The 18,655-nt window shown below is 51.1% G+C and overlaps 11 protein-coding genes across 11 annotated transcripts; 8 read left to right on the top strand and 3 right to left on the bottom strand.

Annotated features, from left to right (window-relative positions):
• Window positions 1-61: 61 nt before the first annotated feature.
• Window positions 62-1,372, top strand: ASPSYDRAFT_210252 (glycoside hydrolase family 43 protein). The gene is made up of 2 exons (XM_040843980.1): window positions 62-452; window positions 510-1,372. The coding sequence occupies exons 1-2, from the start codon at window positions 92-94 to the stop codon at window positions 1,133-1,135; spliced, it is 987 nt and encodes a 328-aa protein (XP_040698440.1). The 5' UTR covers window positions 62-91; the 3' UTR covers window positions 1,136-1,372.
• Window positions 1,373-1,386: 14 nt separating this feature from the next.
• Window positions 1,387-3,355, top strand: ASPSYDRAFT_210254 (glycoside hydrolase family 43 protein). The gene is made up of 2 exons (XM_040843981.1): window positions 1,387-3,016; window positions 3,076-3,355. Exons 1-2 carry the CDS (start codon window positions 1,447-1,449, stop codon window positions 3,240-3,242), a joined length of 1,737 nt encoding a protein of 578 aa, XP_040698441.1. The 5' UTR covers window positions 1,387-1,446; the 3' UTR covers window positions 3,243-3,355.
• Window positions 3,307-3,996, bottom strand: ASPSYDRAFT_93551 (uncharacterized protein; the record flags this gene model as incomplete). Its single annotated transcript, XM_040852853.1, has 1 exon — window positions 3,307-3,996. The coding sequence occupies one exon, from the start codon at window positions 3,994-3,996 to the stop codon at window positions 3,307-3,309; it is 690 nt and encodes a 229-aa protein (XP_040698442.1).
• A 522-nt stretch (window positions 3,997-4,518) lies between these two features.
• Window positions 4,519-5,418, top strand: ASPSYDRAFT_49758 (uncharacterized protein). The gene is made up of 2 exons (XM_040847908.1): window positions 4,519-5,270; window positions 5,337-5,418. Exon 1 carries the CDS (start codon window positions 4,804-4,806, stop codon window positions 5,200-5,202), a length of 399 nt encoding a protein of 132 aa, XP_040698443.1. The 5' UTR covers window positions 4,519-4,803; the 3' UTR covers window positions 5,203-5,270; window positions 5,337-5,418.
• Window positions 5,419-5,874: 456 nt separating this feature from the next.
• On the bottom strand, window positions 5,875-6,728 carry ASPSYDRAFT_61207 (BTB/POZ domain-containing protein; the record flags this gene model as incomplete). Its single annotated transcript, XM_040849959.1, has 2 exons — window positions 5,875-6,646; window positions 6,697-6,728. The coding sequence occupies 2 exons, from the start codon at window positions 6,726-6,728 to the stop codon at window positions 5,875-5,877; spliced, it is 804 nt and encodes a 267-aa protein (XP_040698444.1).
• ASPSYDRAFT_472460 (uncharacterized protein) lies at window positions 6,531-7,702 on the bottom strand. The gene has a single exon (XM_040847400.1). The coding sequence runs from the start codon at window positions 7,459-7,461 to the stop codon at window positions 6,712-6,714; it is 750 nt and encodes a 249-aa protein (XP_040698445.1). The 5' UTR covers window positions 7,462-7,702; the 3' UTR covers window positions 6,531-6,711.
• A 446-nt stretch (window positions 7,703-8,148) lies between these two features.
• ASPSYDRAFT_61208 (LipA and NB-ARC domain protein) lies at window positions 8,149-11,879 on the top strand (the record flags this gene model as incomplete). Its single annotated transcript, XM_040849960.1, has 8 exons — window positions 8,149-8,240; window positions 8,318-8,543; window positions 8,599-8,658; window positions 8,709-8,778; window positions 8,837-9,066; window positions 9,132-9,504; window positions 9,562-10,603; window positions 10,658-11,879. 8 exons carry the CDS (start codon window positions 8,149-8,151, stop codon window positions 11,877-11,879), a joined length of 3,315 nt encoding a protein of 1,104 aa, XP_040698446.1.
• A 171-nt stretch (window positions 11,880-12,050) lies between these two features.
• ASPSYDRAFT_49762 (uncharacterized protein) lies at window positions 12,051-12,485 on the top strand. The gene is made up of 3 exons (XM_040847909.1): window positions 12,051-12,128; window positions 12,190-12,356; window positions 12,412-12,485. The coding sequence occupies exons 2-3, from the start codon at window positions 12,195-12,197 to the stop codon at window positions 12,415-12,417; spliced, it is 168 nt and encodes a 55-aa protein (XP_040698447.1). The 5' UTR covers window positions 12,051-12,128; window positions 12,190-12,194; the 3' UTR covers window positions 12,418-12,485.
• Window positions 12,296-13,686, top strand: ASPSYDRAFT_49764 (uncharacterized protein). Its single transcript, XM_040847910.1, has 2 exons — window positions 12,296-13,375; window positions 13,425-13,686. Exons 1-2 carry the CDS (start codon window positions 12,702-12,704, stop codon window positions 13,579-13,581), a joined length of 831 nt encoding a protein of 276 aa, XP_040698448.1. The 5' UTR covers window positions 12,296-12,701; the 3' UTR covers window positions 13,582-13,686.
• Window positions 13,687-15,418: 1,732 nt separating this feature from the next.
• On the top strand, window positions 15,419-16,662 carry ASPSYDRAFT_210265 (uncharacterized protein; the record flags this gene model as incomplete). Its single annotated transcript, XM_040843982.1, has 3 exons — window positions 15,419-15,583; window positions 15,719-16,240; window positions 16,296-16,662. 3 exons carry the CDS (start codon window positions 15,419-15,421, stop codon window positions 16,509-16,511), a joined length of 903 nt encoding a protein of 300 aa, XP_040698449.1. The 3' UTR covers window positions 16,512-16,662.
• Window positions 16,663-16,976: 314 nt separating this feature from the next.
• On the top strand, window positions 16,977-18,271 carry ASPSYDRAFT_93556 (uncharacterized protein; the record flags this gene model as incomplete). The annotated part of the gene is made up of 3 exons (XM_040852854.1): window positions 16,977-17,377; window positions 17,421-17,848; window positions 17,910-18,271. The coding sequence occupies 3 exons, from the start codon at window positions 16,977-16,979 to the stop codon at window positions 18,269-18,271; spliced, it is 1,191 nt and encodes a 396-aa protein (XP_040698450.1).
• Between the last annotated feature and the right edge of the window lie 384 nt (window positions 18,272-18,655).

The raw sequence follows: 18,655 nt of genomic DNA on the forward strand, positions 1-18,655 counted from the left end.
GCTCTGAGGGCGGAATACAAGTAGTCGTAGATCGTCCAAGACTGATCAGCCTGTCGATCTCAGTCAATTGACCAACGTACTGTCCGGCAGGATGAAGATCGGCATCCTTGGTATTCTTCGAGTCCTTCTTGGCGTGTTATCAATTGTCTCTGATGTATTCGCATGGACTAATCCCATCCGCAACCCTGGAGGGAGTGATCCATTCATTGCGTACTCCGGCGGCTATTACTACCTCCTCACCACTGAATGGACCGACGTCCAGATTTCTCGGTCTACAACGGTGGAGGGCCTGAAAACGGCAACTAGCAAGGTCATCTATTCGGACACAACATCGTCTCGATGTTGCAATGTCTGGGCACCCGAGGTGCACTATCTCGGCGGCAGGTGGTACGTGTACTTTACCGCAGGGAATGGGGATAACCTAGATGGGCAGAGATTGCACGTTCTTGCAGGTACAAACAATGCCATTTTGCCATTTTAACCCCTGAGGGCTAACCGATCATAAACAGGCGGCTCGAGTCCTTGGGATGATTACAGCTACGCTGGCCAACTGACAACGGAATGGTCAATCGATGCCTCCGTCCTGCGCTTCAACGACTGGGGCACATTCCTCATGTACTCCTGCTTCCACGGAGTCTCGTATCAATCCATCTGCCTGCAGCAACTCGGGTCTGACTACACCTCCCTCACCGGCTCAATCTCGGTAATCTCGCAACCAACGCTCGGCTTCGAAACCAATGGGACCCCCGTCAACGAAGGCCCCGTCGCGCTGTACTACAACGGCGTGACCTACATCATCTACTCTGCCTCCTACTGCTGGACTCCATATTACTGCCTCGGCCAGCTAACGTGGGACGGCGTCACGGACCCCATGAGTGCGAGCGCGTGGAGCAAGCATAACGGGTGTGTCTTTTCGAGCGCGAATGGGAACTACGGCGCCGGGCATAATTCGTTCTTTCAGAGTCCGGATGCCTCGCAGACTTGGATTGCGTATCATGCTACGAGTAATAGTGCGGGCGCTTGTGATGATAGTCGGTATACGATGGTGCAGTTGGTGGGGACGCATAGTGATGGGAGCCCTAATCTGGGAGCGCCTGTGGATTGGGCGCATGCTTATGGTGAACCCAGTGGGTGAGTCTTGTATAGTTCCTTTATGGTAGATATGTATGTATGCCATCAGGTACGGGGGTGATTTAACCGCGAATGCCGGTCGGAGTGGGCAGGCCGATCAACCCACATGAAATGTCGGATATATGGACAATGAATGCAATTTATTTAGGCTAATATGTCTATGCCAAGAACTTGATCGACACAGCTTCATATAAATGGCAGAGGAAGAGAGTCAGTTCCCCGCATCGAGCTAATCCTTCGCCGGGGCTATATAAGGGCAGCGGCCGCCGGGAGCGTAGTCCGTTCGCAAATGTTTAGGGCTTCATACTACCCATAATGAGACCTCCACATCTCCCAGCAATACTGCAAGTCATTGCAATTGTAGGAGCTACTCTCGCGTCCGCCGACCGCACCTACACCAACCCCATCCTGCCCGGCTGGCATTCAGACCCTTCGTGTGTCTATGTGCCGGAGCAAGAGACCTTCTTCTGCGTGGCTTCAACGTTCATTGCATTCCCAGGTCTTCCACTCTACGCCAGCAAGGACCTCCAGAGCTGGGAACTCGCCAGCAACATCTTCAACCGACCGAGCCAGATCCCTGACACTGCCGACACCGAGAACCAGCAAGGGGGGATATACGCCCCGACACTGCGCTACCGCAATGGCACTTTCTATCTTATCGTCTCCAACCTAGGACCTAGCATCAAGGGGCTAGTCTTTACATCTACCGATCCATACGATGACACCGCCTGGAGCGATCCCCTTGTCTTCCCGGTCCACGGAATCGACCCGGATATATTCTGGGACGACGACGACCAAGTCTACGTAACCTCGGCTGACGATAGCAGAATCCAGCATTACTCCCTCGATCTCGCAACTGGAGAGATTGGCGGAGTGGCCTATCTATGGAACGGCACAGGCGGTGCATCGCCTGAAGGACCGCACCTCTACCGCAGAGACGGATACTACTACCTACTCATAGCAGAGGGAGGGACGGAAACAAACCACGCCGTGACAATGGCACGCTCCAAGTCCCGCACAGGGCCCTGGGAGCCGTGCCCATATAACCCGGTCTTGACGAATCGCAATACGACGCAGTACTTCCAGACTGTTGGGCACGCGGACTTGTTCCAGGATGGTAGTGGCAACTGGTGGGGCGTTGCACTCTCTACACGCTCGGGGCCAGAATGGCTTAACTATCCAATGGGTCGAGAGACGATCCTGACCTCGGGGACTTGGGAGGAGAAAGGATGGCCGGTTCTACAGCCTGTTCGGGGCGTGATGCGTGGTCCCCTGCCGCCGAGGAGTAAAGCAGAACGCCCGATCAACGAGCCTGAACATGTTACTTTCCCTCCTGGGTCTGATATTCCGAAACATCTTGTTTACTGGCGTTTGCCCGAGGAGTCGAGCTATGCTGTGTCCCCAAAGGGACACCCGAATACGCTCCGTTTGAAACCGTCGGTGTACGGTCCCTCGTATAATGCATCCTCTGTTACGGATCCGATTACCTTTATTGCTCGACGGCAAACAGATACCCTTTTTGCTTTCAGTGTGGACCTTGAGTTTGCCCCGAGATCTCCGAACGTTGAGGCAGGAGTCAGTCTGTTTTTAACCCAGGAACAGCACGTTGACCTTAGCATTGTGCATGTTCCTCGTTTGAGCTCTGGCAGCGCTCGGATCCTCCAACTGAAGACGTATGGGCGGGGAAATTATGATGGCCCACTGCATAATGTCACCATGGACGTTCCGCGCCATTGGGGAAATAAAACAGTTTCCTTGAATGTGGAGGCAGTGGACGATGAAACATATCTGTTTTCGGCATCTTTGGCATCGAAGCCAGGGGATAATATTCAGGTTGGTACATCTGACGCTAGAGTAGTCTCTGGTGATACTGGGCGGTTTACAGGTATGTGCCTATCCTTTGCTGAATGGACCCTGTTGAAATTAGACTAACCAACCCTATAGGCACTTTGATCGGTGTTTATGCTTCCTACGGCGGTCATGGCCAGAGGGCTATTACCGGTGAAGTTCAAGGACTTGATACAGAGGCTGACTTTGCATATTTCAGCAACTGGAAATACGAAGGACAAGGCCAGAAGGTTGATTATGATACTATTGTACCTAGTTACTAAGGACTCGTTCAATAGTGTCCATACCGTATCTTTTTCAATCCAACAAACGCAGGCAGGCGGCGATCTAACTATTACCTTGCCTCGCCGGGTCACTCATCCTAACAAGTTCCAGCATTGCGTATGTAGCGTCGCACTCCTCCTTCAACGCCACCAGAGCACGAACAGCAGCAGGGACCTCCTCTCCTAGCGGAGTAATCTCTCGAAGAGAATTCAACGTCCTCCCCCATTCCAAATGTCCGGCAATGGCAACGCCTCTACCTTCGCCATTCCGTTCCTTTCTTCTCTCCAGTTTGCGAGCAATACAGGCGTGCGTAGTGGAGTTCGAGTCTGTAGTCGTAATTGCTTCGCCGGATTGGTTTGCTTCGCTCTGGTCTTCTGTTTTGTTCGTCGTTTCCAACCCAGCTTTGTGGCCAGTCTGGGTTTCGAGCCAATTTATAGCGTCTCTGTAGGCCCAATCTAGGTAGGATGCTTCCTTGAATCCATCGTGTGAAGGTGGACGATACGCAAATGACAGTCCGCAGGCTCTACATGGGATAATATGTTTGTTGATAAGACACTCGGGCCGGATCGTCTGAGCGCAGGTAGGGCATCGGGGTGTGGGATATGACAGGTCTTCGGTCGTACTCTGCCTGATAAGCGTGGTCCCAATGTTTAGCGGTAGAACAGGCAATGGTCCTAGGTGTTTCTGGTCAATACATGAGTCCTGAACGGGGCCCTGGCATTTGGGGCATTTTCGGGTATCCTTTGGAGACATTCTTGGACGGTTCCTGGGATGGAGTGGTGGTTAGAGTTGAGAGAATTGTAAATTGTCTTCAGCAATATTGTTGCATTTATACTGGTTTTCTTTGAGTCGACAAACTGACAGGGGGGTCAAAGCCAGGGGCACTTTAATTCAACTATGCTTTCATTGTTCCTTTTAAGGTTGTATGTGCTGAGGCTGTTAGACAATGCTTTGTGCGAATCTATCAGACTATGAGAACTTTCTTTTATAGTAAGCTGTTTTTACTAAAAGTCCTGGCCTAATTTCCTCATTTCTGGATAAGTGAATAAAATGTTCACTAACATTTATTTCTGGAGGAAGCTCGCCTAACATGTCGTGGCCAGAACTCATCGATAGAGGTATAAGTTACGAAGAGATTTGACGTCCGTAGCCGGCAGCCGTAAAACTAGACAGTCTATAGATTATATCCTGTATTCAATCCTTAATATCTAATCGGGAATAGGGGTTACCACGGTGGAGGGTTAGGCTGCACACCTATATATATATTGCAAGCCCCACAAACCAAGCATCAGCTGACAATAGCCCAATCTCAATTACAATAGCCAACAAAAACCATTAATTTTAGAGAAAGAAGCCAACGGGAGTTGCTTTTCCCCATAAATGGCGCAAGGGTCACCGGCAGCCCTGAACTGTGGCCGGTGGAGGAGAAGCCCTCAATCGGGTGGATCCGCGCCGATCCCGCAAATCGATTTCTTCACTTGCGTCACTCTCCCTCTCCCTCCACACCTTAAAGTCCATCCTCGTTCCTCCTCAACCGCACCAAAACAACTCCAATCGACCATGACCCCTCTCCTGCTCATCACCCTGCTGGCATCCTTCCTCCCGATCACAGCAATAGCGGCAGACTCCAACTACCCGTCCTGCGTCAACACCTGCATCTCATCCAACCCCACCAACTCCTCCTGGTGCCAGGGCTCCGAGACCGGACGAACCCGCACAGAATGCATCTGCCGTGGACTTCTGGGCACGCCCATGCTCAATTGCATCCGCGACTGCGATCCAGCTGATCAGTGGGCGTTTGCGGATGGGTTACCGGACGTTTGTCGCGAGAAGGTCTTTCCTGAGGCTAGGGAGGGGGATTCCACGAATACCGGTGGCGCGAGGAGGATTATCGGTTGTTTCGGTGGTGGATTGACGGCGTGTGTTGCTGGAGTTGCGGTTGTTACTTTGACTTTATGATGAGAGGAATGATATTGTGAGTGAGATCGAACCTACTTCTGTTATCCTCTATGGGGTGCTGGGCGGCGGCAAGTATTCTTGTCTCTGGTCTACAAATGAGATGTGAATGAAGGCTAACTCCTTTTCTGCCATAGAAAGTCCACCGATAGCCAAATAACAAGGCCCGAGACGCGACCATCCCCTCGGTCGTCCCTATAATTATCCTCTCGAACCGCCGAAATAATCACCGGGCCATTGTCGACGACCGACATGATCGCCTGGATTATCCTTTACCCGTCGACATATTATACCAAAGAGTGACCGAAGACCGGGAATTTGAGGGAGGAACGATCGATGCCAAAAGATAGACGTCCTGCGCAGTGCTCTTTAGTCGGATTGAGCCACCGACCCAACGCGGTATAAATACGTTTCGACCGCTACGACGCTTGTCGGAGAATATGCAATATATATGTGTGCCATTTGAAGATGGATAAAAGGGAATCGCACTGCAGTGATATAAAACAGCGCGACCCGAGACATACCGCAAGGTCGGTTTTTAGAATGCATCATGGTATCTGGGATTACTATTGCTTGCAGACATTTCGAAGTGATGAATTTAAATAGAACAGAATAGAATTATTCTAGGGGTCCTTGCATCCTTTCAGAGAGCCTTCCTAAGTCAGTCGCACATACTTAATCATATCCATCGTCGTAATGATAGTCAGGAGCGTAATGGGCGAATTCATACTTTGGAGGTCTCCCTTCCCAAGGTGGAACACCCGTAGGTTTCAAGGACAACACCATCCGCGAGGCTAGGGTGGGAGACTCCTCCAACAAATCATGAAAGCCCCGCTGAATACGTAGATGAACCACGTTGTACGCAGCGTACTGTGCGAGCCAGTCGAGCAGCTGATCATTGGGCAATAGCTTACGAAAGGATACGCGCATCGCAGCCGTCACCGCTAGCTGAGTGTCGAGGGTAGTCGGTTGATTTAGCTCAGTAAAAGCTTTTGTGGCTCGGTCAAAAGCCAGCTTCTGAAGGTCTGGGATCACATAAATGCTGCAAAAAATGTAGAGGCGGATATGCGAGAGGAGCGGGTGGTTCTCTTGTGTGAGATTGGGTCCCGAGTTCGTCCCGGCAAGTGTCTTCTCATCGGGACCATCCATAGAGTCGTCTTTAGTGCGATTAATTTGGGCTGGTTCAGGCTTTACTGCAGTTGGCTCCTCGGCTTCAGTCGGTTTGATGATTGCTGGGTAATCCGCGGTGTATGCCCATTCGATAAACCTTGCAAGTGTGCCTTCCGATGTGTTCTGGAAGGTGTAAAGGCCCTTTTGACCTTCGCCAAAGCCTCGGTCGAAGGCAGATGCGATGGTTTTGGACTTGGAAGCTAGCAGGTCGCGGTGGATTTGAAAAGGCCGACCATGTTCGGTGGCTTTGAGGGAGACGGTCGGCGAGTTCAGGAAACTTGCAACGAGTCAGGTTTGATATAAGCAGAGTTCGATAGGAATCCATACCTGAAGTAGGGTAGGTCATGCTCTTTTGACATCTTGGAGTATGTTTTGCGGTGACGGCCGGCGGAGTTGTTGCTGTCGCTGCCGGTGTTGCTGGTGTTGTACCGGTATATGTTTGTTGTTTGGTGGTTGTGGGGCTCTCAGGCGATACCGTATGTGAGGGCCCCAAGAGCTCTCTGGGTTGCTCAAGAGGGACTCAAACGAGCTTCTACACCTCAACGAGGAGTTCGTGAGGCGAGTATCAAGTGTCAAAATTGTTTCTTTCTCCGCGACCCGCATGACGCCGATTCTAGGCCCAATGAAACGAATGGTATTTTGACTGGGAGGATCGCGTATTTGCTGCTGACTCGCTATTAGATCGTTGCAGAAAGGTCTGCTGTTTTGGATGTCCCTAACGAGACCAAAATTCCTCAGAGTGTCGACCACACAGAAATAGCAAGATATTCCTCCCGTCGAGACCTGCTGTTTCGGCCAGTTCTGACAGGACTCCGAAGACTTGAACAAAAGCTGGCCAGTACGCCAGAGGCACGGATGCGAAAGACCACCGATACTACCGTTCAACCTTTCGGAGAACCGGTGCCATTGAATCCGCCAGGCTTTGGGCCCTCGGCGAGCTGCCTTCCCTCTGATCTGGAGCCACGGCCATGCTCTTCCTTTTGCGGCCGCGATGGCGTCTTTGATAGGATGGGGTTGTTCTTTTTGTTTGTTGGGTTCCATGGCGCGCGGCCTGATGCCTTGGATTCTAATAACAGAGCAGCATAACTTCATCTTTGTCTTGCGACCATTGAGCGGGATTGGTTATGGCAAATAGAGTGGGAAAGCCCGAGATTATAATTGGGTCCATATGAACTGTGATGACAGGTTCTGCCATATTGTCTGGGACATTCTGTACGCTAACGAATCATGCTTCTGAGTCTGCGTACAGTTACGATGCGCCAGACAAAGGGAACGAACGCCACTCTAAAGTTTCATGCCGGTGGCCTGGATCATGATGATGATGATGATGATGATGATGATGATGGTTCCTGAAGGCATCCTCCGCTTATCGGTTCCACCATTTCCTTCACAGCTCAGGCGAGCAAACGGCTGTCTGTTCCCGTGTGTGGCGCCGAGCAACAGGGCTGTATGGAAAGTCCCGGTGCGCTTGATTCTGGAATCCGAAGTAATACAGCCACATCGTCGCATCTGCAAGCCCACGCCATTTGAACGTGCTGCGCTCGCCGTATAAGCCGGTTAAATGAATTTGAGACATGGTGCAATGGAGATCATCCTGTTGCCCCCTGGGCCATTGCCCCCCAATTTTCGCAAACTACCTGGAGTACATCACTCTTCGTTGCTGGTCTACCCTTGCGGCTTTTTCATCCAATTCGCAGTGTAATTATCTCCATCTGTCAGCAAATCCGATATATCTAAACCACCCCATACTCTACCAAGCCCAGCATTGCAACAAGTACGATGCCCACACGAGCCGAACGCGGTGTGACTGTTTTACACGACCCCAGAGCGACGCCCAGCAACGATGGAAGCATGGCAGAGATCGCCGTTGAGTACGGATATTTTCTTGACTCCCTTATCGCTTGAAGATATGTTTGACTGCATATGACTGTATCTAATGGGCATGTAGCGTGGTAGCTATACACGGACTCAACGGTGACGCCGAGCAAACATGGACGCACCGGGATTCCGGGGTCCTATGGCTAAGGGACCTTCTTCCTGAGGAAATACCGGCCATCCGTGTTCTTACCTACGGATATGATGCGCGGATCGCCAACTTTACCAGCCAGCAACACCTGCGATCGATTTCCATCAAGCTGATAAGCGAGCTTGTAGACCTTCGGCGGACGGACGAGGTTAGTAGGTCTGACATGATGCCAGCTGGAAGCTGAGTCTCATTCTGAAATGCAGGAAAAACATCGCCCCATTGTCCTTGTTTGCCACAGCCTTGGCGGGATTGTAGCGAAAAAGGTAGATCGATTCAAATAGTGATAACCGGACCTCCACTGACAAGCGTGTAGGCCTTGCTACTCGATCGACTCAGCGCCGACAAGCTTGTTCAGGATTGCGTCCGCGGGGTGATGTTCTTCGGTGTGTCTGTCAATTTTGGAGGCTGGATTCCGCTTCGCTGACGCCCACTATCTGACAGGTACACCCCATAATGGGAGTGACATCGCCGCCACTGGCAGGATTTTGGCCACTCTAGTGTCGAAGATTTCGCCCCTTAATGCACCAAGAGCACTTCTTGGAATGCTTCGAAGGAATTCGCAAGAACTGTTTGAAATGACAGAAGACTTCGTCAAGCGTCGCGGCGATATCGAGCTGGTTGCATTTTACGAAACGCGCAGAACCCGAGTCGGGTGTGTGTTTAAGACTATGGTGAGACTTCGCTGGCAGACTATTGTGTGATGGCGGTAACTAAGTTCATTTACCCCTGGTACCAGGTCGTGGAAAGGAGTTCGGCAATATTGAACGTTGGTCCTGAGAACGCCATCCCTCAAGATGCGGATCACGTTCAGTTGGTCCGCTTCAGCGACACCGAAAAAACAAAATTTCGACCAGTATTGTATCGTCTGAAAGAATGGGTTGACAGGTTCAGGTGTGACCCTTCATCTGAACCCACGCAAACGGCCAGTGACAGGAGCAGTGCAGCTAATGCAGGCCATCTTGCAGTCACGACACCGAGAGCGGTATTTCTTGGCCCTAGTGGGGAGCCATGCCAAAGCTTATACGGGAGAGCGCGCGAGCTTGCTGAGATGGAGGAGTTTTTTAGTGGTGGTAGGTTTCAGCGGCATACATTCGCGCTATGTGGCCTAGGTAGGTTGATGCATGCAATACATCACCTGGTAGTTGATTTCGCTAAACAGTAAATAGGAGGGGTCGGAAAAACACGGGTGGCTCTGTGCTATGTACTGGGCCACATTTTGCAATACAAATGCGCGGTTGTATGGCTGAATGCTGGATCGGAAGCATCACTTGAAAACGACTTTCATCGTTTGTACGATGCATTGCAATTGAGTCGCCCTGGTGACAAGGTTGAGGCAGTGAAAGGTTGGTTCTCTCAAAGCCATAATCAGAAATGGCTATTCGTTTTCGATAACGCGAACAGTCCGGACAAGGTAGGACTGGAAAAATATATACCAATCGTGAACTGGGGCCATATAATTTTCACGACCCGCGACCAGGCGGTCATGGGGACGCTGTGCCAGCGGTGGATAGAGCTTCAGCCACTTCCAAAGGAAGCCTCAGTAAGCCTTTTGGTCGAAACCTCAGGGCCGGCAAATTCAACCCAACCCGACACGCAAGCAGCAGAGGAGGTGGCTAAACTTCTGGGGTATTTGCCGCTAGCCATGGTCCACGCCGCGGCGTTCATGCGATCGCGCCATAAAACATTCAGGCAATATGGACATATGTTTGCCACTGGACGAGACCAGCTGTTGGGATTCACTCCGCGGGTTGGATTGCAACAGAGTCCTGTGCTCAGAACTTGGGAGCTCAGTTTCAAGGAGCTCGAACAAGACTCCCAAGATGCTGTTGCTATCCTTCTCCTCTTCACATTTCTGGACCCGGCATCCATCCCGGAGATCCTCCTGCACCGAGGCTGCACGGCGAACAGAAGATGGGGCGATAACGGGGAAATTGTGGATGTTGCGGCCCATGGGGAAGGGGTGGAAGAAGTATTCGCGAGCCTCCTCGGCAACGAGTTTAGGCTGGATGACGCAATTGAACGACTACTTGCTCTGTCTCTTATAAGCTGCCAAACAGGGCCAGATAAGTGGCGAACGTTCTCAATACATCCACTAGTGCAGCACTGTGTCGTTCACAGGTTATCTGCTGATAAAGTGAGGATATGGAGCCGTCAAGCACTCCTACTTGTGTGCCATGCGTTCCCGAGGAACCGGTATCTTGAGCCCAGGTATGTTGTATAACAGTCCAGCAGAAGTGATGTATCTAACAGCCTCTATAAAAGCAACGGGGTTATAGGGCGAAGGCTGTTACCGCATCTGCGACGTGTGCTGCTCGAGTACGACGAGCTTTGTAAGTCCGGCGATAGCCAAGACCAGACACCTATTTTTCGACACGCACTCGCCTCCACCCTTTTGTCGGCATCTCGGTACTCAGATACTCACTGGAAACTGGAGGCGCTAGCGCGGACAAAGAGGGTCCTGAGCCAGGACGGTGATCCATTTTTAAACGCGGAACTTGCGCATAGAGGCCGAGCTGTGCAAAGGATGTTAGGGGCCACCGATATTGAGAAGACAGTCCTTTGTGAGACCTTTGATCCCGGCGCACAGGCCGGACAGCATGCCAGGCAGGCGAGCAAGAAATACAATGCTCAGTTGGGAGAAATGATTATCTCCAGCGCCGGTGGACTAATTCGGGAAGGAAAACTCGAAGCAGCAGAAGCCAAGCTCCGTCAGTGGATGGCACTGGGGACCCCGTCGACGCTCGAAAGCATAACGTTAAGGGCCCAGCAAATGAACCTATGCAAAATACTTCGTTTGCGTGGAGCGTTTGAACTGGCACTCGCCAAGCTAGATTCCGTGTTTAGGGAGAGCATGGGTGGTGTCTTTTTCGAGGGAAGTGGATGGCATATGGTTCTCGTTTGGGAGCTTGCCGGCCTTCTTTGTGAAGTCGGTGATCCCGTTCGGGCGGAAAGGATCCTCCTGGATACATTAAAACCGATGGCAGAGGCGAACATTCTGGATATAAGAAACGGCCGCCGGCTCCGCCTGTCGCTCGCTGAAACATATCTCCAACGGCACATGTTTGACCAGGCAGAGCAGCTTCTGTACATCCTCAAGGATGCGTTTGATTCTGACGGACAGCTGGACAATCTGGCACAAGAGTGCGTGTTTCGTATTTGGATGATGCTCGCTAGAAAATCACATATGCAATTCGCATGGAGCGAGGCACTTTCGCGATGGAGGAAGGCGCTCTCGGTGTTGGAGAGTATTGGGTATGGGCACGGTGCGCATGCGGTGATCGTTCGGAAGTCGATCGGCCATGCGCTTTGGATGGATGGCACGGGTGACGAAAATCAGGTCCAACGAATTCTGTATCAGGCCGCAAGTGATTGGGGTGATATAAACCGGATTTACTGGGAGCCACGCTTTGATTCCGCCTGGCACGACCATATCGAGAAAGCCTTGCAAGATCGTGGGGAGGGTCCCGTTCGCCCGCCTATTTAGTGTCTCCACGCTGATCCGCTGTGGGGTTTCAATCGTCCGAGCACGGTAGCACTAGCAGGCACTGACGGAGACGGGCCGATTGCAGATCGCCGCAATGACGAGTGTATTCAGCGCGACTCAATCAAGGGAAGTTATCAAGTTAACTCGCTTGACTCAACGACTGCAGATGCGGCCAAGACGGCGGGGTAAGGGAGCACAAAGCAAACAAAGGGCACTGTCACGTGGCTTTTTAGCAGCCCCTGAGCGAGACTGTGGGTGCAGTCTTCAGTCTACGAACGCGACAACTCAATTGCTAATGAAACGTACTTACGAGGTATGGAATGCTCAGCTCGAACTAGAGACGTTGACACTTACTGTGCACAGAATGCGATCAGGCTCCTGGAGTCGAGAAAACGACCTGCACGGCCAAAGACCCCAGCTCTCAGGGCAGCGACGGATCATGAGGCGCCCACGAATAATCAGGCTTCGGTCAGGGGGCTGCCAAGCGTGTTAGGGATGGCGGAGTGGCTTGTGGCTTTAGGGCACACTGTACAAATGATCACTTGCTGATTTGTCCAGGTTGGACGTTCTGACGACCCCTAGGACACCGAAATCTCCAAGTTGAACCTCATTCATGTGAGTGGGACAAAGGGGAAAGGCAGCACCTGCGCCTTTACTCGGGGATTCCTCTCCGCCCATGGTCGACGAACCGGATACCCGCGGCGAGTTGGCCTTTATAGTGGCCCACATTTGATCTCGACTCGGGAACGAATACAGGTCGACGGCAGACCTATCACTCGAGAGTCCTTTGTGCAATATTTCTTTGAGGTGTGGGATTGCCTGATGGCCCCAAATTTGGAGCTCGACCCAGGGCAAAGCACAGTCATTGCTGGTATGAAACCCCGGTACTTGCAGTTCATGGCTCTCTTGGCCTTCCACACTTTCATCCGCGAGCGAGTAGACGCGGCTATATTCGAAGTGAGTCACGGTGGAGAATTTGATTCAACCAACGTGATACAAAACCCTGTGGTCACTGGTATCTCGTCCCTTGGCCTTGATCATGTTGCCCAACTTGGATCGACCCTTGAATCTATCGCTTGGCACAAATCTGGAATATTCAAACTTGGCGCACCCGCGTTTTCTGTGATCCAGGAACCGGGGCCTGCAGACGTTATGCGTCGTCGAGCGTGTGACAGAGGCACAACCGTAACATTCGTATCGGCCAACGAGAATCTTCAGCCTGATGCTGGTGTGCTTGGCGTCGCTGTCCAGCGGCTGAATTGTTCTTTAGCCCTTGAGCTTGCGAAGGCCTTTGTGTCTGCTAAATCTCCTTGTTCCATACTTAGTGACGAGGATATTCAAACGGGTATCAGGGATTTTTTCTTGTTGGGAAGATTCCAGGTAATATGTAATGGGAATTTGCAGTGGTTTGTCGACGGAGCGCACAATACCTTAAGCCTGGAGGAGGCCGCGAAGTGGTTTGTCAAGGCTACAACCCCAGGCCGGAATAACAGTTGGTACGTCCGCCACCACGGCTGCGCACATGTATCTGCTAAAATTGCCCAGGTGTCGAGCCGTGATTTTCAGTCATCATTCGCAAGGTCGAGATGGACTAGAGCTGGTGCAGCGGTTGGCACAAGTTCTTTGCAGCCATAATTTCAGCCCGGAACGTGTCATATTCACGACGTACAAACACACGGATGCGGCAGGGATTAGTGAGTAGCAGAGCCTAATCTGTCCTCATTCCATGATCACCGAGGTGACCTCCAAATCCAGGTTTAGCGGCGGCAGACGAGCTCAACTCCGGTCTCAAGAACCTTCTCGCGGCCTACGTGTCTGCTTGGAAAGTGGTGGACCCGAAGGCCGTTGTCACAGTTGAACCATCCGTCAAGACTGCCATCAACACGATACGGCAACTCGGGGACTTTGATAGTGGAATGCAAACTTTGATTACTGGAAGCTTGCATCTCGTTGGCGAAGCACTCGCTGTTTTGGATCCGTCGTTGCGGGAAGGGAATTTATGCGGTGTTGATTTGTCCACCTTCTAGGCAGCGCGCCGTTTCCACTGAGAGTTCGATAAAAATGGGAATTTATTGAAGGATGTGCAGTAGCATCGAGTCTGTTCATTCGTCCCTCTCTACCGATTCATTGGACGCAAGCAAAGGCTTTCCTGTGATGATCGACGGACCGGAGAAAGATATCACCGCCACTAGTCCCAAGAGGGTTTTGTGTACACTCGGTACGCGACGCGTGGACCACGTCGAGCTGCCGGCAAACATCACGCCGCCGTATACTCTATTTACATTGCCCTGTTATCTCAACTGTCCCATCTTCTCGTCATGGGCTAGCTTCACTCAACGTCATGGATTGTCCTCCGCACCCCTCCCCCTGCCCGAGCCGTCGGAAGAATGTCCTAGTGCAAGGGTTGGCAGGAATACACCTGCAAGCCAGGTAGGGATTCCTCGGCGTCAATGCAGGCCTTGAGATCCAGGCAAATCCGCCTCGACCGCAGTCTTTCGAGTCGCAGTAGCTCGGCGGCCTCTCAACGACACCGTTTACAATGAGGACCTATGGCGGAGTCGGCGTCAAAACAGTCGAACCCACACTGAACAGGCCGGAAAATGTAACTGGCCAGGAAGTTTACGGAGCCTTGACTGGCCTGAGAGCATTGCGGGCGATAATGTGACTATGCTGGTCGTACATTATGGTACCTCAACCCCTTATTAGCAGTATAGGTATTCATCATGAAGTTTTTCTTTTTGCTTTTTTCACTCTTTTCTTTTCTTTTCTTTTCTTTTCTCTTCTTTTTTTTTTTTTTTTTTTTTTTTTTTTTTGCCAAAATGCTGCTTTCTACATTGGAGTACGGCTGCATGGATTCCCCTATCTCATTGCGGGTCGACCTCAGCATGTGTTCTTGGGAAAATATACAATTCACGACTAAAAGTATATCTTGCTTGCTCAGTGCGAGCGCCAAATTGCCGTTTCAAATTGCAACAACCACTAGCAGTATCGGGCCGTCTTTCTATTGCATTATATGCCAACAGCAGCGAGCCCAGAAGAGGATAACAACCTGGACAACATGACTGGATGTGTCTATTTCATCAGCTAGAGATCTTGTACCACTGGCTGGTGCGATGTGAACTCCGGCGCACCAAGCTACTTCACCAATAGACGCAGGTACATATGCGGACCACCAGGCTTCTAGGTGGACATGCTTCCAATATCTGTCACCGGTTATATGGCTGTACCGCAACAATCCTTGTTTGGCAGCCTAGATTGTGGCCATGCCAGACTACGTGGACGTCGGGGTGGCTTCTCCGACGGTTGCGAAACAGGACACAGGCAGACGGGGTGTACAGGAAAAGGACATTTGCACAAGCTCTATCCCAAGGTTGCATTACGATGGATGGCTGTTACACCGTAACATATCACAACCTTTGGCGTGGGGAATAAATACCGGCAGGAGTATTCCCGTGGTTAGTTAAAAGGCGTCGCTGTTCTCCTTGCCGTCGTCTAGACAGCAAACTCTACTCGCGAAATAAGGATAACTGGTAGCAACGATGGCCATCAAATCTATTCCTCACCTGGTCTCCGTTCTCTCCCTTCTCGTGCGGGCCAGTGCGACATCGCTCAACAGCGATGTCGCCGCCGCAGAATGCCTTACAAGCAGAACGTACACAGTGACATTGGGAGACACATGTGCAAGAATAGCTAGAGCCCACCGCGTCCCACGGGGTTCGTTGGTCTGGTTGAATGATGTGCAGCCGGACTGTTCGGATTTGCGCGGCATGCTTCCCACTCACAACGATTTGATGGTTTCTAATGGATAAATAGTTGGCCAGGTCCTCTGTATACCGGAGTCCTGCGACCTATACCCTGTACTCCTTGGTGCCACATGTGTCGAAATCGCACAGGCCACCCAGATCAGTGTTGATCAACTTTTCGCATGGAACGAGTTCATCAATGAAGAATGCACGAACCTCCTAGCAGGAGATCAAGTATGCATATCTGAACCGCGCGCCCGTCCGAGCCCGACAACAACACTTATCACAGCAGCTCTGCGTGTACGGGACTATGCCACAGACATAGTTGAGCCCCCAGGGACTGTTCCAAAGGGAACCACTACGCGCTGCGGCCAGTACTACCAAGTCAGATCGGGCGATTACTGTAACTCCATCTCAGATCGATTTAGTATAGACCTCGGCCTGTTCAGGGCCATCAACCCTTCCATCAACGCAGATTGTACCAACCTCGTGCCGGGCTTGTATTATTGCGTCTCACCGACCTTGGACTGGGACCAAACAACAACCACCACTGTGACATCTGCTTACAATACTGCCCCTGCACCAACCCCAAGCGGAACGACATCGCAATGTTTTGAGGTTGGCCCACTCCTCCCCTCTATCAGGATAGAGCGACACTGACTAAAACGTCTAGTGGTATGTCGTCCAATCCGGGGATAGTTGTAATCGAATCGCATCTATATATGGAATTTCAGTTCAGGATATAAGACTTTGGAACCCGAGTCTGAAGGAGGACTGCTCCAACCTAAGGCCTGGTCTAGCATACTGTATACGAGGGGAGCCTGCGACCGGGCAATCACCAGCTTCGAGCATTGCAAGACCCACATCAGAGGCCGTTCAGAGTGGGTGAGGTATCCCATGAGTGACAGGATCACGTTTACATTAATCAAAAAGGACAGGATGCGCTGAATATGGTGAGTTATTTAGGATACTAGGAGACTATTATCAGGCTGGCTAGCAGGTCAATGTGAATACCAATTACTATATGGGGTAGAATAGGCTTCTGTTGATGGGCTTCGTAACACGCGCGAGAAGGACATTGACAGATCTTGGTGAATCTGATCATTGTTATGGTAAGGAAGGTTGGTCATGACTGACCAAGGACGTATCTGACCAATACCAGTAGAGAAGCTGTAGCCTGCTGGAGTTAATATTCTCTTGTCCTGGACTGCCACTGAAAGTGAGCGCTTTTCACTCTCCGTGTTCCTCAACTTTCCGCTCTCATTCACAACACAAGCTATCAACCCTCCTGCCCTCCCCATTACCAAAAGCCCATCACTAGTCATCAAAACAGCGGGCTACCTACATTACCGCCATGTTGACATCGCTCCCGAACGAAATCCTTATCAACATCACCGGCTTCCTCGATAACGTTTTGCTTCCTTACGCGTTTACTTCCATCTTCATGAATTCCGATTGCAGATGGACCCTCAGCTGCTTGGTTGATACCCTACTTCGGAAACCCGGATGCGGAGCAGCAGTACGCTCTCTGTCATTGATTGGCGGCCCTTGCAGGCACTCACGAAAGCTCCGTTTCAACCGAGAACTTTTGACTCGTGCCCTCCAGCGCATCGCCCATACAGAGGAGGAACTGGTAGAGTGGCGTGATGACCTTGAAGGGAATCCCACTGATGGATGGGGTGGGTACACCGAAGATGTTTGGCGTGCGGTGCTGCTCAGTCTGGTGCCGAATCTTGAGACGCTGGAGGTCGGATGGTATCCTACACAATACACAAAAGTATGCTGAGAAAATTCTCAGCAAAGCGCCGAACCACGAAACGCCATTTGACGTCCGCCGCGCATTTACCCGTCTCAGAAGCGTATCAATTCCGGAATGGGACTGCGATGATACTCCCATCAACGCGTGTGATATCATGAATTCTTTCGGATTACCGTCCCTGCAACAGTTCTCCGGTTACGGGGTTGCGGACTTTGCAGATAACGACGAAGTCTCTAGAATCACAAAGCTTGGGGCTTTCTCCAACGTCAACGATATCTTCTTTTATGGCAGCAACTCGACGAATGGATTTGCTAGCTTCGTGCTTGTGTGCGAAAAGCTTCAGTCATTCGTCTATGAGAATATCGTTTGGGGTGAATGGGGGGAGCCTTGGAATCCGCCAGCCATCTTTAATACGCTGTTCCATCACAAGGATACCCTCGTCAAAATCCATGTCTACAACGCTGACTGTTACGAGGGGATGTGACCCGTCTGAGAATGTCTTTTTCGGCTCACTGTCAAACTTCACAGCTCTGAAAGACCTGCGAATTCGTGTCACTAATCTCCTCGACTGGGATCGACAAGAGAAAGTCTCAAGAAACGACCTCTTTTCAGTGCTGCCAGCATCCCTGGTTTCGTTGACAATCGAGAACTACGACGAGCGTCCGAACCTGATAGATATGGTTGAGCAGATTGAGGACATTATGCGACACCGCATGGGTAATTTCTCGCTTCTAGAAAGCCTAGAGATTTGTGGATGCTTTCTGGATCTTCTGGGTCCTGAAGAGGATGACGGTATGCGTCCAGGATTCAAGCCTGCTATGGCTCTTCTGAGCATTGCCTGTGAATCAAGCGGAGTTGACTTTGCAGTGCGCGAGAGCGAGCCTTTTTGATTGATTGATACCGGGCGGATACCGGAGCGACTGTACCGCCATTGCATCCGAGCTGGCACGCCGTGTGAGTCGAAAGTTGGCATGTTGTATGATCGAGGACAGTTCCACGTACTGAATCTGTCAGTTGTGTTTTTCCTTCTGTATTATCATGTTTTTCACCACGCCATGTATTTTTATACTTGGCTTTTGCTGAATGTTTTAGTAGCTATTTATGTCTTTTTTATTTAATTATCTCTGTAATGCCTACTTGAAGTGAAGTTAAAGGTAACTAGAGGACGTGCCTGTATATTTCTTCAAAGAATATTATGAAACAGCCTGTGTAACAACAGATTATATCCACCCCGGAACGCAAAGTCTACCTGGCCGCTTATAACTACCCAGGTC

This window comes from Aspergillus sydowii (assembly GCF_001890705.1).
Source record: "Aspergillus sydowii CBS 593.65 unplaced genomic scaffold ASPSYscaffold_13, whole genome shotgun sequence".
NCBI classification, from domain to species: Eukaryota; Fungi; Ascomycota; class Eurotiomycetes; order Eurotiales; family Aspergillaceae; genus Aspergillus; species Aspergillus sydowii.

Bases quoted from the DNA above. Each gene is read 5' to 3' on its own strand.
- ASPSYDRAFT_49762 (XM_040847909.1), top strand. From the start codon at position 12,195: ATGGAATGCTCAGCTCGAACTAGAGACGTTGACACTTACTGTGCACAG.
- ASPSYDRAFT_472460 (XM_040847400.1), bottom strand. From the start codon at position 7,461: ATGAAGTTATGCTGCTCTGTTATTAGAATCCAAGGCATCAGGCCGCGC.
- ASPSYDRAFT_49758 (XM_040847908.1), top strand. From the start codon at position 4,804: ATGACCCCTCTCCTGCTCATCACCCTGCTGGCATCCTTCCTCCCGATC.
- ASPSYDRAFT_210254 (XM_040843981.1), top strand. From the start codon at position 1,447: ATGAGACCTCCACATCTCCCAGCAATACTGCAAGTCATTGCAATTGTA. The intron at 3,017-3,075 runs GTATGTGCCTAT...CCAACCCTATAG, and splicing joins TGATACTGGGCGGTTTACAG to GCACTTTGATCGGTGTTTAT.
- ASPSYDRAFT_49764 (XM_040847910.1), top strand. From the start codon at position 12,702: ATGGCCCCAAATTTGGAGCTCGACCCAGGGCAAAGCACAGTCATTGCT. The intron at 13,376-13,424 runs GTACGTCCGCCA...AAAATTGCCCAG, and splicing joins CCAGGCCGGAATAACAGTTG to GTGTCGAGCCGTGATTTTCA.
- ASPSYDRAFT_210252 (XM_040843980.1), top strand. From the start codon at position 92: ATGAAGATCGGCATCCTTGGTATTCTTCGAGTCCTTCTTGGCGTGTTA. The intron at 453-509 runs GTACAAACAATG...GATCATAAACAG, and splicing joins GAGATTGCACGTTCTTGCAG to GCGGCTCGAGTCCTTGGGAT.